This window comes from Protopterus annectens, chromosome 7.part0, assembly GCF_019279795.1.
Source record: "Protopterus annectens isolate FY-2018-M chromosome 7.part0, PAN1.0, whole genome shotgun sequence".
NCBI lineage: Eukaryota > Metazoa > Chordata > Ceratodontiformes > Protopteridae > Protopterus > Protopterus annectens.
The window spans coordinates 1,392,851,386-1,392,868,143 of NC_056739.1; the positions used below are offsets into that span (position 1 = coordinate 1,392,851,386).

At 36.9% G+C, this 16,758-nt stretch overlaps 1 protein-coding gene across 2 annotated transcripts in view; it reads right to left on the reverse strand.

Moving 5' to 3' along the window:
* The window catches only part of LOC122807057 (sodium/potassium/calcium exchanger 1-like), a 673,329-nt gene that overhangs the window by 97,203 nt on the left and 559,368 nt on the right, over window positions 1-16,758 (reverse strand). For both annotated transcript variants that reach the window (XM_044077982.1, XM_044077981.1), the window contains exon 7: window positions 13,520-13,765. In XM_044077982.1, coding sequence (XP_043933917.1) covers window positions 13,520-13,765 — 246 coding nt within the window. The remainder of the gene's footprint in view (window positions 1-13,519; window positions 13,766-16,758) is intronic.

The following is a 16,758-nucleotide window of genomic DNA, read 5'->3' on the forward strand; positions in this document are numbered from 1 at the left end:
CATTGAAATATATATCAACTGCAAGGCAAAACACATAGCAGTCTTGTTAGAGAAGCATAGATTTGGAAATGATGTTCATAAAATAAAGAGAAGCAAAGAGGTGGAGTGTTCATTTTTTTATTTTAGATTGTGTAAAGAAAATTAGCTTCTAGTATCACAGCCATTTATACATCTAACTGCAAATTATGCAGGTCCAAGGTCAAGATATTTTTCTGTTGCATCTGTAATGTCAAATAATACTATGTCAGATACTGAATATAGATAACCTCTTTTTTATCTTCACAGTATACTATGTGTAGTATAAAGTGATAATAATCTGAACTGTATCTTATGAATGACCTGGTATCCTAGGGTTTCAATCCACAAATGGTTATATTTGTGTGAACATAGTGGTGTTTAATAAGTATGTATTCATGTTGAAAAACAACCAAGTTGAGGAAATATCAGAACTATACATTTTAGCTACTTGTTTCATAATGTTTTCTCTGTTTCAGTTGCCTTCTTTTTTTCTTTTCTCATTATCATTTGCCAACCATTTGGCATTGTTCACTCTGGACTGGCAGCAGTCCCCAGTAGTGAACTACAGTTCACTGCCTAAGGAAAAAAAGTGAAACATTTAATTTAGGCTGCCTTCTGTAGTGCAAGCAGACTTGGTACAGATGTATGGCCATCAGTAATCTAGCTAGAACTCAGTGAAGAAACTGTACCTGTCAGGTAACTCTTTCTGTTACACAAGGTGTAAGTACAGTGATCTTAAAGAAATAACACAGCTGATACAGGGTTAAAATCCTGTGAACTGATCATTTTAAGGGGGTCTGAATACATATTTACATACATTTTGTGATACCATTGTCTTGCTGTTTGAAAATCAAATATTCCCAGTATTGCTAACAACATGTGAGCTGTCCACAAACAGCAAAAAAATTCTACTGTGGAGAGGGCCTAAGAGCAACATAATATAAAGCAGCAAAGACCAATATTCTTCAGAAACACCAGCCACAACAGCAAGAAAGGGAATAAAAATACTTTAATTCATCTGGTGAGTGCTTTCATGCCCAACTGAGCAGTTCTTCAGACCAATAAAAAGAACAATATTTAAAAAAATATATATAGCCATACAAAAATAAAATATATCACATGACTAACAGCTGCTGACTTTATTTAAATAGATTATGAGCTTTAAGAACTGGCTTTAAAGGGACATAGCCATTTAACCCTGGATGTCTATCAGCCTGAAATCTATCTGATTATCCATTCTGTTTCATGTAGTTTTATAATATTCTTAATGTCTCCAAGTCATTTGCCAAAGCTTAAACACTCTATTACCCTGAACTTATACTTATGTGAATTGCCTTCATCCTGTATGTGTCTGGCTAGGACATTCCTTGAATCTCTGTTTCTTATAGCCAAAACATGTTCTCTAATTCTTTCATTGAGCATCCTATTTCTTTTTCCTATATAGAAACAAGTGCAGGCTTCACAGCATGCTATATAAACTACATTTGGAGTAGAACAATCTGCTCTTGCCTTAAATTCAAACCCATAATTCATAACAAAGTGTATATGACTCATAGTCTTGTCTATGTATAGGCAAAAATTACAACTACCACATGGCACTGTCCCTTTTTGTCCTTGTTGCCCCACATTATGTCAATTTCTATAATATAACAGTCTCTTTAGAGTTTTTTTTGTTTTTAAAAACAAAATGTGGATGTTGTCCTATGATATTCCCAATTTGTGTATCTGATAGCAGAACAGGCCAAGTCTTCTAAACTATATTACATAAAATATCAACATTATTAATATAATGCATCAAAAAACGTGCTCTTGTGGTATCATTACTTTCATTGGCTTGCCTATTGCCAATAACAATATCAGTTTTAGAGAAATACGGTCAAGCTGATCCCCTCCTGGATGTTTTCACATCTCTGATCATACTATCTACTTCATGATTCCTATATCCCCTGTCTTTAAATTCTTGTGCAAGGACATTCAAATTTAATTCAAACATACTATCCTTGCTATTTAATCTAGACACCCTCATGTTCTGACCTTTTAACACAGTCTTAAAAATCCTCGAAGGAGACATACTATCTATCCTCAGTGTAGTATTCATACGACAGGGTTTCCTATAAAGTCTGGTAGCAATGGTATTGTCCTCCATTCTATATACTTCTACATCCAAAAAACTCCATGACAAACCTAGAACTTTTGAAAGTAAACCTCAAGAAAGATGTTGTACTGTGTAAATAGTCGACAAACTCTGGAATGACTTCTTCCTGTCCATAACAAAAAAATATCATCCACAAATCTCTTTAAAAATTTTATATGCTTAGAAAATCAATTAACTCTTAAAACATAAGTATCTTCCCAGTGGGACATTATTAAATGTACATAACTATTTGTGCAGGGTGTGCCCATGGCAACACTCTGCTTCTGCCAATAGTAAGTCCCATTAAACAAAAACACATTATGCCCCAAAATCAAGTTAATCAGGGAAGATATCAAAACTATTTTCATATTACTGAAATTACTTCACTCCTTCAAAAGAGTCTGTAAAAAAATTAATCCCATGTCATTTGGTATACACATAAAAAGTGACTGTACATCTAGGGTTAAAAAATATATATTTTCTGTATTATCACATTCATCAATACATGTATATAAATCCCTTAGAAACTGTTTAGTGCCTTTAAGAATGGTTGCAGATGAGTCTACAAATCCCCTCAGGTCTTTTTCAACATAGATGGAGAGTGACTCAGTTACCCATCCCCTTCCCAACACAATGGGCTGCATTGGGGATCTGTTCTGATCTTTATATAACTTGGGTAAACCATTCAACATAGGCAGAATGGGCATATTCATTTTAAACTAATTAATTTTAACGTAATCATACATGCTGCTAAATAGTCCCTTAACACTTTATATACATCATTAATCTGTTCATAAACTCTTTGTACAGCAATTACTTCATACACATTATTGTCATCAAGCATTTCCTGCATTAATTCTAAATAAAAATTTCTATCTAAAACAACTAAAGATCCACCCTTGTCAGCAGGGCAGAACACAACAGTTTCATCTGTCTGTAGTTCAAACAAAGCTTCCCATTCTGACTTCTTTAAATTACAAAACTTTCCTCATGGAGGTCCATTAATAAAAGCTTTCCTAACATCATTCTCACACATTTGACAAAAAAATATCTAGAGCTGAATCAAATACAGGCACAAAGCTGCTTGTTTTTTTGTTTGTTTTTTTATAAATACAACCCTCAGTCTGTTTTGGATATAAAGTTTTTAACATGACATTCCTTGCAAAAAGTTTTATGTCTAATATAATGTCAGTCAAAAGCATACCTGTGGCAGGGATAAAAGAAAGTTCCTTCTGTAGGAGCAAACACTGTGCTTCTGTTAAGTCCTTAGATGACAAATTAACCAACTATGTGAAAGGTGTTTCACTGGAGAGTCTATCTTCCTGATTGGAAGTGGTAGAGACAGAAAAAATGCTGTTCATTCCTTCTACACTGGTATGCCTCCAGCATCATTAGATCAGCAGATACCGGTTGTAAGGAGAAAGATACCAGTGCAGAAGGAACTGTCATGACAAATGAGTAAATCATGACGCCTGAAACATGACCATAACACATATCTGTTTTGTATTCCTTCAGATTCAGACATGGTTGTGTGTATACTGCTGATTTGTGGGAATGTCAGCACAAAGCACCACAAACTACTGCTAATTCCCATTCTAAGTTCAACACCTCAAGATATGATTATGCATGTGCTAATACTTTGTCATAAGCAGCATATATGAGATTGCCATCACTGCTCTTACAACAAAGAATTATGTGAGTAGGTTGTACAACATCTGTAGGTGTTATTGGCATTTTGAAACCAAGGTATCTGGATTTCATAGTGATGTTTACTCAATTAAGTCAGTATGTTAATGTATCTCTGTTCTCCAATGGTTAAACTTGCAACTGTGTTACAATGTTGGATAACCTATTTTCCTATAATCTGTCACTGTTATTCTGCAGTGCACTGTCATATTTAGGAAGTGTCTGTTTGTATTGTCAATGCTCATTGTGCAAGTATGACATAAGCCAAGTGACAGTGACACTACGTTTTACTATGTTCATGCAGTGGAATGAAGTCTCAGGAATGCTTTATTGATAATCCATTGGTTTACAAGTGTGATTGTCATTGGCATCCCATACTGTGAAACAGGTACATGTCCCTCATAGTAATGCAATGTATATGAAGGACAGTACATAAATGTTAGCAGAAAAGTATGTCATTACATGGGATGGGCACAGTGCTGTTATGCTGGTCTGTCCACACACATGCATTGGTCCAAAAACCTGTGATGTATACTAACAGCTGTTCCAAACAGTGAAATTGTACTAATTATAAATGTGCTTTTTCACATAATTAAATTCAGACTTCTCCATGGGACTTTTGACCAATAATGTGCTCTCTAGATTGTATAATTAGATACATAAGAGGTTAAAGCCTCAATGTTGAATGTACTGTGTCCACTTCTACTGAGGAGAATACATTTAACTTTGGGCACAGCCCCTTCTACACACTATCTGACTTTTGACAGAAATATCCTTTTTCAACACACTAAGTTCATCCAGTCAAAAGAATAACCTCAACCCTTAGGAGTCAGACTTCTCATGTGGCACTTGTAATTAATACTGTGCTCTCTAGATTGTGTAACTAGATAGGTAGGAGGTTTAACTCTCAGCATGGGTAACCTGTGTGTATGGCTGCAATATCAGGTGCATATAATTTCCTGAATAGGCATGTTGCATCAACTTCAAGTCAAGGGAAAAGTGTAACATGTGTGAGTATTCCACCATCCTCTTATCCCAGTTTTGCCATAAACATCTCTGCAACACAGTGATGAGACCATCTTTTCAAAAATGCATTCTCTTGCCCATATGAGTCAGGCTTCTTCTGTGTAGCTTGCAGCTAATCCTGTGTTGTCTAGATTGTTAGGTAGGTGGTTCAGATCAAACAGTGGTGAACCTGGGTGTCTGTGTGGTTTTAGTGTTATGGAAGTAAAACTTTGACAACAGATGTTCTATATCCACTTCCATATCTTCCAGTTAGGGAAGTAAAGTTTCAACAACAGGTGTGATGCATCTACTTCAGCTCAGAAAATAACTTTAACTTTGGACACAGCTCCATCTGCAGTTTATCCCACTTTTAACACAATCTTCTCATTTGTAACACAGTGATGAGGTCATCTTGTTAAAAGTGCACTCTCTTCCCTTAAGGATCAGACTTGTCCTGTGGCACTTGCAGCTAATACTTTGTTCTCTAAACTATCTAACCTAGATAGGTATAGGGTTCAAATCTCACAGCAGGGACCTTGTGTTAGTGACTTCAGTGTCAGCTATGTATGACTTTCTGAATAGATGTGCTGTATAAACTTCCAGTCAGTGGAAGATTATAACATGGGAGAGGATGCCCAATTCCCTTATCCCACTTTTGCCAAAAAAAATCTTCTGTCCATCCCATTAAAGATGTCAGCATGTCAAAACTGCATACAGTGCCCCTGCAACTCAGATTTCTCCTGTGTTGCTTGTGGCTTATTCTGTGTTGTGTAGATTGTGTAAATAGATTGGTATGGGGTTCAAATCCAGCATCATGCAACTAATGTCAGTGTGTGTATTGTCATGTACAATTGTGTCTGTGACAACGTCCCTTATGTATATTTCCACTTAGGTTCATAGGTAGATACTAGGCTATCAGTTTGCAAACTATTACAAACCTAGCCAATAACCAGAAGTCAGAATCAAGCCATGTTTCTTGTAGCTGTGAGGTAAAGACCTTAACCATTATGACAACCCACCCTAAAGGATTTAAAACCTGCACCCTTGCCACAGTAAACCTCAACACAAACCTAAAACTAACTGATAAGGCAAAGGTGATATATTTTCCCTGTCAGAGGATAACTTTGTAGATTTGTATTACCCCAGACAATGAACAATTTTGCAAACACATGCTTACATTGTGCTATCAAAAGTGAACACATATGAGTTACCCTGAGGCCCTGGTTGTTGATACTGTTCTTCCTAGACTGTGTAAGTACAGAGGAAGGAAGTTTGAATCCACCAATGATTGACTACTGTCTGTGGGTGTTTGTCTATTTTGCTGTGTAGGGAGGGGTTCTAATACACATTGCTTTGTAGTCTTAATCTGCACTTCAACCACATTACACAGTTTAGAAGATCAATATATGAAAAAATGGTGATGTTATCCATTCAAATGTGCACTGGCATAATTGTAAAGGACCATCTTGTATGGCACATGTGATTCAGGCAGTGTTCTATACCTTGTGGTCTTAGACACTCTGTTCAAATTCAGCCATTACTCCTTAGACTCACTTGTGTCCATATGTCTGTGAATATGCAAGTAGGTAACAATGTTGTCAGCCAGCTATCTGCTGTGTACACATATGGATGGTGATTCCTATTACAATGATTTCTGCTCCTTTTTCAGACAGAAATGCTTTAATTTATAATGGTGATGCTATGGGATGTCATTTGCTTTCCTATAAGAACTACTCATGTTTTTCCTGTGGCACGAGAACATGAGATATGCTCTGTATGCTAGTGCCATAGTAAAACATGTGTTCAAATCTTTGATTATCAACCCATTGTGTCTGATTGCCATTCTCCCATCACAATGATTTTATTACACATCATGTGTGTCTGGGTATACCAAGCACAAGAGAATGTTGTGTGGGAAACACACATATTGCAACAGTATTTTGAAGAAATGATAGACAGACTTCTTCCTTGCAGCAGTAAAATGATGTCACAGCTTCGAAGAAAAAAATATCTCCTACTTGTAGAACCAGTGCTCAGTGTTGCATTCATTCTTCCAAATATCATGTAATTTCTGTCATCACATAGTCAGGTGTTCAAACCCCACATTAGTTGACTGTAAGCACTGCATGGCCTAATGATGTTACGCATGAATGACATTCTCAGGTACTATAATGTATACAATTACAGTGGGAGAAATGTCCCTCAGATATTTTATCTCATACAAATTGCAGTATGATCATATGATGTAATGACTTCACACAGGTGGAGTCTCACAGCTTTGTTAAGACTTCCACTATGATTCATACACAGGTTTGTAGTTGGTGGGCTTACACAGCTTGCTGTTCAAGTCCACCCAATGGTAACATTCTATAAGTGTATTGGCATTACACATACAATATAGGATGGAGTGGAGAATACAGCAATACTGTCAGTTATCACACATGCATTCCCTATATATACATGTCATATTCAATAACCTACTGTATGCAAATGGCCCCTAGTGTATTCACTGTCCTTGTTAACTATTACCTCAACTTGGTATGTTATCAACATTAATATCACATTTACTCCCTTTCCTTACAATGTTGCATTGTGTCTCTCTCAAGTCCATTATTAGCATGTCCATTTTTAAGTTATATACATGCATAAACATTTGGAAACATGATTATTTATTATTACCATCAATATGTATGTCTTTCTACTAAAAACTGTTTGTTTGTGGCCTCATCACACTGAGTGCATTAAATGAGTCCATTTTTTTCCATTAATTTACTTTAATGTCTCTAGCCTTTTAAGAAACATGGTGTTTCTTCAGTATCAGAAGTTTTCTGTGACCACTTGTTTTTTTAACTTTGGCTATTTTATTTTAAGGACTTATTTTCTTGACAAGTATGCTGCTTATGCTTACTTTAGTCTTTTAAAACTAAAGTGTTATAAGTGGAAAAGAATTTGTCGAATGAAGTAATGTTTGTGTTCGTGCTCTGACAACTGGCCTCCCATTGCTTGCTGTCAGACTTATTTTCTTCTAAAGGGGTTTCTGACAGGCTTTTCATGTGCTGTGTGTATATTATGGTGTTTTGGGGGCATTTATTGTGTGTGAAAGTGTAAGTGTGTTATTTTTGCAAACTACTTGACAACTAACCTTCCAAATGACACGAAGCAGCCTCCTTGGTCACAGCATGGATCCTTACCCCACTCCTGCTGGTTTGACTTCAACAGTTCCTAAAAAGAACAAACAGCTTATCAGGAAGCCATTGCAGGTTACATAGGCTCAGTCTTTACCTCAGCCGACAGTGGTCAGTAGTTATTCCTCAGACCACTCACTTACCTCTCTGGCTTCCTCTGGTGAAGCCCTTTCAGTCACCAACTTGGACTCAGACTTTTCATGTTAGGCTAGTCTATTGTCCAAGATGGACATGGGAGAATTATCTTTTCTGGGGCATGGCAATTCACTGGGGAATGCTGCTGAATATTTCCAGGGGAAGAAACATTTTGATGGTGCAGATATTCCTTCTCCGGGTTTGTCATTAAAAATGCCTGCAAAGAAAAATCAAAAGGTTAATCATTGTTTACTTGATGATATGGTGTCAATAAGAAAAGATGATTTTCTTACCTTGTCTAAAAAATTGTTACAGTCAGTTCTGGTATACATTACATAGTACCTGTGATTCAGATCAGTCAAAATATTCCTGAGGATGACATGGCAGATAATTCTGACATAGACAGAGGTGGGGCTTCTTCACGTACTGATCCATAAGCCCAAGACTCTGGTACTGGTGAAAACTGGTCCTCACTACCTCTGCTGGAGGAATTTCCTCCTTCTCAGTGTTGCCAGAATGAACAAAGAATTTTTGTGGGAACAGATGAATGTTCTCCCTAAATTTAGGGGATATGATGATATGCTACAACTAGATATGCCTCATTCTATGCTATTTCCTCCTCTAGTGCCAAGCCAACAGGGATCTGGATAATGCTAGAAAAAACAAGCACAGTAACAAAACCACAATCCAGAAAAACACCAGAGCAGGAGCCCAAAAGTGAGATTTGCGGAAGATTCCTTTATTCCATATACAACATACGTTCTGGTACCTCGGCAATTTGCCTTCTTGGAACATTTAATTAATTGATAAGCATTTAAAAGGAAGATGTATTCTGATGGTAAAATGTTCCAAGAAGGCGAATTGCCGAGGTACCAGAACGTATGTTGTATATGGAATAAAGGAATCTTCCGCAAATCTCACCTTTGGGCTCCTGCGCTGGTGTTTTTCTGGATCTGGATAATGCTGCCTGTAACAACTCTTATTCACACACTTCTGTTCCCAGTGAATCAAGTGGGCTGTACAATATATGTCAAACTATCAACTTTTCTCTTCAAAATGTAGGTCTGATCCTATACCTGTGCCAGCAGGTAACATCTACTAGGGATTATCCAACCCTTCCCCTGCAGACACTGAGGAGAACACTTAGAATGAACTTGGTAAGAGATTTTTTTTCTTCTTCCACTTCAACATATGGAATTCTGAAGAATCTCTCCCATAAGGGGAGGTTTCTGCTTTTTTGTATAGACAATTTGAAAAATGTACCTACCATTCTTCCACTCAAAGGCAGTGCTTACCTAAATTTCATTATTTCTTACATGTCTGAAGTATCTAAATATGTTTTATATAATGTGTATGATTGTGTAGATACTGTATCTTGGATCTCAGTTTCTGGTTCTGTTTTGAAGAAGTATACCCTGAGACATAACTAAAGCTTTTTTGATGAAGTAAAGTCTGAAATTTCTAATTCAGCTTTGAATATGGAGGTTTAAGGGGCTCATCTACTTCTCTGGCCCTCAAACAAGTTTGTGACACAGAGAACATAATCTAGAGAGCTTCTAAGTTATCTTACGCCTCCTCCTTATAAATCTCCCTAATCATCTTTCTAGTCTAAGAAGCAGAATAAGCAATCCCTGTGTTCTCAAGCCATACAAGGAATCAATAAGAGAAGGCAGGAGGAGATAAATCATAAACAAGGGTCTCGTCCTAATAAGGGACAATTTACATTTACATAATGGCTATGCCATCATTCTACCCTCCTCCACCTCTGCCCCAATCTCTCATAATCTATCCCACCAGCTGGCTTTTATACATTCTCATTTGTCAACAGATTGCGATGGATTCAAGGGTGTTTCACTTTCAGGAGAAATACAGTTGGCATTGCATTTAAAAACCTCCTTTCTAGAGAAATCTCCTCCCCACCTTCCAAACCAAACATAATAATTTCTTCAGGTTCTTCAGTACTTTCTCCTCCTAAGAGTCATAGACCCAATGCCTTAAATCCAAATGGGCAAAGATTTCTATCTCAGAGTGTTTCTGGGTACACATTTACTATCTTGCATTAACAATTTATCTAATATGGGTTTAAGTCAAAATTATATTTTAGAGCAGATTCAGGATAATCTGCAGTCTATTTCTAGCAGCAATGCCACCAAGTAATAGAAGAATTAGTTGCTACACAGGAATAAAATGCAGTTTACATAATACATAATATATGCATGCGATGCTGTACATGCATCAATAACAGCTGACATCTCAGAGATAGTTTAAAAAGAATAGTATGATTTAGAACTGAGTTTTAAAGTGTTGGTATTACATCTAATTTAGTTAATGCTCCAGTTACACAAAATTTCATATTTGGCTATTCAATGAATGATGTCACGTTAACTTAGAAAAGAAAGTTAAAAATGTCTTTATTTATACACATGTATGCACTTGCTACTTCTTAGTGCCAGAAAAATCTTTACTACAGTTAAAATACTATTTTAAAGTGTTCTTAACACCTTTTCAGCAGTTTTTGTCAGCAAAAGTAAACAATTGCAATTCCAGTGCACCAGGAAAAGGAACATACAAGCAAATTTTTTTCAGAGGACTGCTGCCTTCTTTTCTACTCTTCCTTTCTCTAATATTCAAGTGTTTAGGAGGTAACTTTCAGAGTCACTTTTCTGCAAAGTATAAAAAAGAAAATGAAAACTATAACCACACACAAACAGCTTTACAAACCACTCAAATCCATGGAATAAAATTTGTTCAGAATCCTTAAGATCAACTTACTCCACAGACACTCTGACTATGAATGCTGCAAAAGATCATGGGAGGATCCAGCACGCAGAGTTCATAAAGCACAGCTGTTCATCCTAAATGGGGCACCAACCTATTTCAAAATGGCACATGCATCCGAGGATGTTGTAAATGTAAATAGACTATCGTATAAATCACAACAGCACAACAAACATTTGTTAAGACTTCCAAAAGCAAATATATTCAAACCCCCACTGCAAATACATCTATAAGCAATAAGAAGGCCATCAATGCATATACAGCATGTCTTTGAAATGTGGGAGGAAAGCAGAGGATTAAAATATGCTATGAACACAGGGGGACTATGCAGATCTGACACAGAAGGTATCCCGACCAGTACTTGATCTGGAGAACTAAGTGCTGAGAAGTAGCAATAATAAGTGTCATATTGATGGTTGAACTTTTAATAAACAAAACAATACAAAATGTGTCATCTTGTCAAAGGGGTCAAAACACTTTATTCGATACTGTTTCTGGTTGAAAAAAAAAATCATGACCCATATCTATACTTCATAAATACAAAACCTTTCAGGATGATGACTCTGAGCTCTCTACTTCCTTAAGTATATAAAGAAAGAATATCTATAGCGGACAAACATGAATGTCCTGTCCATAAAAATCACTTTACCTTAACTATTCACAGGCTAATACCATGCTGTCCAGATTAAGCATGGAAAGCCCACTTGAACATTCTTTCAGGCCAGGGTTACTACTGTCAACAGGGTGAGCTATTTCACATCATCCTGAAAGAAATGATTAACCTAAAGAAGATGAAAATACTGTAAATGGCCCTGACAGCCTTCAGAGCCTCCTGGGGCAATTTCAACCAGGAAGCCTTTGATGTACTACTTTATAGTAATCTAATTTATAAACAAACAAGGTGAAACCACAGTTTTCCTGATTTTCAAAGAGATAATCTGGATTTGTGAATGGAACCTACAAACCAACGTTCATATATTGCTATCTTTTATTCAACGTTTATACATGAAGTTAGCAGATGTTTTGAGCAGGAATGTAATCTTGGTTCATGAATGGAATTTCAATCCATAAATTTCAGTACCTTACTCGGGAGTCTTCTAGAAGTGGACCTTGTCATCACATGCCTTGACAATCAAGTCAAAATTGTTTTGTTCCTGCATGGCTCATAAGACAGTCTGAAAGACAAATGCTTTCACTTTTCCCTGGATTCAGAGCTTAATATAGACCTTCCCTTGTTTTCCTCTAATTTACAAGGTACTGCTATATTTAAACCAGGGCAAGGTCAGTTTAATGTTGATAGCTCCCTCCTGGTCAAGGTAAAAAGGATATTCTGTACTTATTAGCTTGACTTCTCTTCCACATGACTATCACTCTTCACAAGTAATTACAGGCACAACAGCAGGACAAAACATTATCTTCACAAACTGTATCTTAAAGGAAACTGAAAGACCTAATATAACAAAACCATAAACTTGAAAGACATTTTTCCTTGAACAATGTCACAAGATCTGGATCCTTCACAGTGTCTAATACAAAGATTATTTGATTCAACTTTGGTTTAATCAGCAATTAAAGTTCATGTCTCTAGAATTTCTGCTTAAGTAAGAACCATCAGACAAGCAGCACAAACATCTTCTGTTAAGACTTACTAAAACAAATTATTCGGTTAAGACCACCAAGGAGGCATATCCATTTTCAATGGAATGAGTTTACATCCTTTTGAACCAGAAGATACAATGGACAGCACTTTTCTGGTTGCGGATACTTCTGTCATAAGGATTTCAGATTTACAAAATGTAATGTATAAACCACTTTATTTGGCATTCTACTATCAGAGAGTGTCATGAAAGATAAACCCATCTTTCATGCTAAAACTGTATCAACAGCTGCTCTCAGACAGACCAAACAACTGCCAGCTTTTTACACAAACTACTAGAACCAAATAAGGCATTATTCATGTCCATCCATTGGACATGCAGTAAATTATTTTGCAACTTTCAAAGCTATTTTTGTTTCTCACTACTGTTAACTGGTGGCCACTGTTTTGCACTAGGATGAGGGCAGAACATACCAGCTCTAAAATGTGCAGTTGTTATATATATCTCTGATATCAAAGATGTGCAAAACAAGTTTTTCTCCAGTTCTGAAGTATAATCAGTGTGCTCAGTGTACCACAAATCGGTTTTCAACAATCTGAAAACAGGAAGTAGACACCATGTTCCCAACAATGTAATATTTACAAAGGCCAGTGCAGATTAGCTGTTTTTTTCCCAAAAGACATAATCTAATTTTGCAATTAGACTTGATTTATCTCTATAGCTATGAATGTCACTTGCCTTGTATAAAGTAGTACACTAATGGTGAACTGGGACAAAAATAACTAATGCTATTTAGATCACAAATTTTCTTATAAAATAAATTATGTAGAGCAGAATTTGTACTTGTCCTAATGATAATAATGACAGACCTATAGACTTTGCACTATCCATAATTCCTGAAAGTGAGATAACACTACAAGATTCTAACTCCTCAGTAAAAATCATTAGAAGTTTTGCTAATTAAAAACATGAAACTTAACTGGGTTTCTGACATCTGGCACAGTAAGCCACAGAGGGAATACGATTGGAAGAAGGAACAGGTAGGTAGCTTGTTTTCGTCTGGTATCTGGCCATTCTAATGATAATGGTTCATCATTGTCTTCTCCAGCAGCAATATCACTTTCTTCATCACTTTCATCATCTGTGTCATCATCATCATCATCATCATCACTGTCGTCACTAGTTTCTGAGCTGTCATCACTCGAATCCTCAACTTCTTCTGATTTCTGCAAGACAAATGACTGCTTTTCTCAGCATAAATGACCAGTATGGAATTAAATTGACTGTGGTACATGGATAATACACTAATTAACTATAGCCAGGTTTAATAACTGTACTGCCAGTCATCCTAAATGTTGTAAAAACTGGACTTTCCTTATAATATGGTTGAGTAATATGCCATGCAAGCACTTCTTCATAAGAAAACCAGATAACAGTATAACCAACTGCTAATTCGAATTCCTTGTACAGAATGAAGGATACGGTGCAGCTCAAACAGTTCAAACCACGTTTATTAATACAATCCACAAGATGCTAATACAGGTTAAGCGCTTTCATCCGTTTTACATACAGACTTCTTCAGAACCAAAGTATTCTTCATTAACTTTCATTATATAGGCGTTTTGGCGCCAAATTCAAATATATTAAAATGCTGCCTTTAAAGAGACATTCATCAAAAATCCTTAACATATATGTACTACTATAATCGAATACATTTATATGATAAATATCTCTAAAACATATTTAAGCATATATAAACTATATACTATGCTTAATTAATTATAAAAATTGATGAATGTCTCTTTAAAGGCAGCATTTTAATATATTTGAATTTGGCGCCAAAATGCCTATATAATGAAAGTTAATGAAGAATACTTTGGTTCTGAAGAAGTCTGTATGTAAAACGGATGAAAGCGCTTAACCTGTATTAGCATCTTGTGGATTGTATTAAACTTCTTCATAAGGAGACTAAAGTTTCCTTCTAGGGTCCAATACTGTATTGATGTTAAACTGCAGAGCTCTTCTTTGTATGTGCTCATCCTCAATTTATTACATGTGTAATATACAGAGCAGTGCTAGCAATAAGGAGGGCTGACTACATACCAAGGAGCATCTTAAGTATTTTAGCATGCTGTCAGAAACATATGTGATTCAAACAGAACAGCGCATGTAAAACTTTAAATACTACAGCCCTATTGTGCACCAGGAAATAAAAAGAAAACAGAATACCAGATACCACAGAAGGAGGCCAAAAAGCAAGAATCCACACACAGTACAACAGCAAAAACCACTAGCATGCATTTTCTCCATAAATTATGGAACTGGTGTTACCAGAATGGGGAAACACATTGCATAAGACAGGAGGTATGCATGTGTGTGTGTGTGTGTGTGTGTGTGTGTGTGTGTGTGTGTGTGTGTGTGTGTGTGTGTGTGTGTGTGTGTGTGTGTTTGTAAGTGTGTGTGAGTGTGAGAGAGAGAGAGAGACAGGGCGTGAGGGAGATGTGCCCCCACCTATGAAAAGAACAGCACACATATATTCCATAAGACCATGGACCAATAAGCAATGTTTAGGCAGAACACTATGCCGCAAAGTAGGATAAAGTAAGGCATGCAATGACATTTGTATGAACAAAGATGGCCACCACAACAATGTGATCATTCAAACAAGTGCTCAACTGAAATTCAGCATCTATCAAAGAAAAAAAAGAATAAAAATGAATTGTAATGCACATGCAAGCATCTCAACATAGTGAAGGTTCAAAACATTAAATGCAAAACAAAAGACATCTACCAGATATCACATGCACCCCAGAAAGTATGTGACTATAATGTAGGCAAGCCATTGTAAAAACATATGGAACTATTATAGGGATATGATCTAAATATACAAAATAAAACTCAATATGGTGTGGTAAATATGCACCCAGGAATCTACTCACAGCCATGTGGTAATATAAAGACCCTACTACCATGCTAGACAGACAGCACAACAATGATGGACTACATATCATAAAACAGCTATATGCAGCAAAGACAATACAGCACTAATATGTGCAAATGGGTGGCCTCCTTTGTCTGAGTTGCAGAATGCCCATTACTGCATGAGTCACATCTAGGCCTGGAGGAAGTTGATACTGAGGAATGCAAAACAAAGGATCACAAAATAAACCAAAGCATCAAACAGTGCAAACAAAGCCTATTCTTTTGTATGTCCACCTGCACCACCTAGTGGAGAGCTGTGCCACACCACAATCCCCTATTTTGACGTTACAGCACTAAGGCTGAAGCATGTTGGTGAAAAGGCTCTTACCTTCTCCCAAATGTCACACATCACAACTTTAATATTAAAAAAAAACACTGCAATAATCAGCAATTATCAGAATAAAGGAATAAAAGAATCTTTCAGTAATCTCTCTTTCTTTCTTTCTGTCTCTCATAGGTTCATAGGTTCATACTAGGCTATCTGCCCTAGGGCATTTACAAGCCTAGCCAGTGTGTGTTTGGCTTTCGCCACCCATTTTAAAATGAATTTTGCTATGCCCTTTTTCGAGGTTAGTATACTGTGCATCTGTCTAACAGTGACACAGAAGTGATACCCGGAGTAAATCTACAATCTCCCATCCACTCATCAAGATTCCTCTTGAAGAGAGTCAATGAGGGACTCTGCCTAACCTGGACTGGGATTTTATTCCAGAGTGAAGGGAGCCTCTGGGTTATGAATCTGTCCCTCCAGCATGTCCTATTTATTTCAGTGCTGAGGTTCAAGTCTCTCGAGCGCATAGCTCGATGGGATTTGGATTTTCTGAGGTGCAGCATGTCCATTAATTCCGGGTTGGACATGGCTTTATACGTCAGGCACAGATCGCCTCTGAGCAGGCAGTATGCCACTGAGTAGAGCTGGAGTTTCTTTAACCGGGCAGCATATGGCATCTGTTTGAGCCCTTTGATCCTCTTGGTGAGGTACTTTTGGGGTCTTTCCAGTTGCTGCAGGTGTCTGGTAAGGTACATCCCAAAAGGGGCATTGTACTCAATTATGGGCCTGATGAGGGATGAGTAAAGAGGCACGATGACCTCCCCTGATCTAGATGTGAATCCCTTCATGATTAGGTGGGCTATATAAAATGATTTTTTAACCACTTTGGCCACGTGGTTGTGGAATGAGAGATTGCTATCAACTTGGGTCCCCAGGTCCCTAATTACTTCTTCCGTACTTAATGGA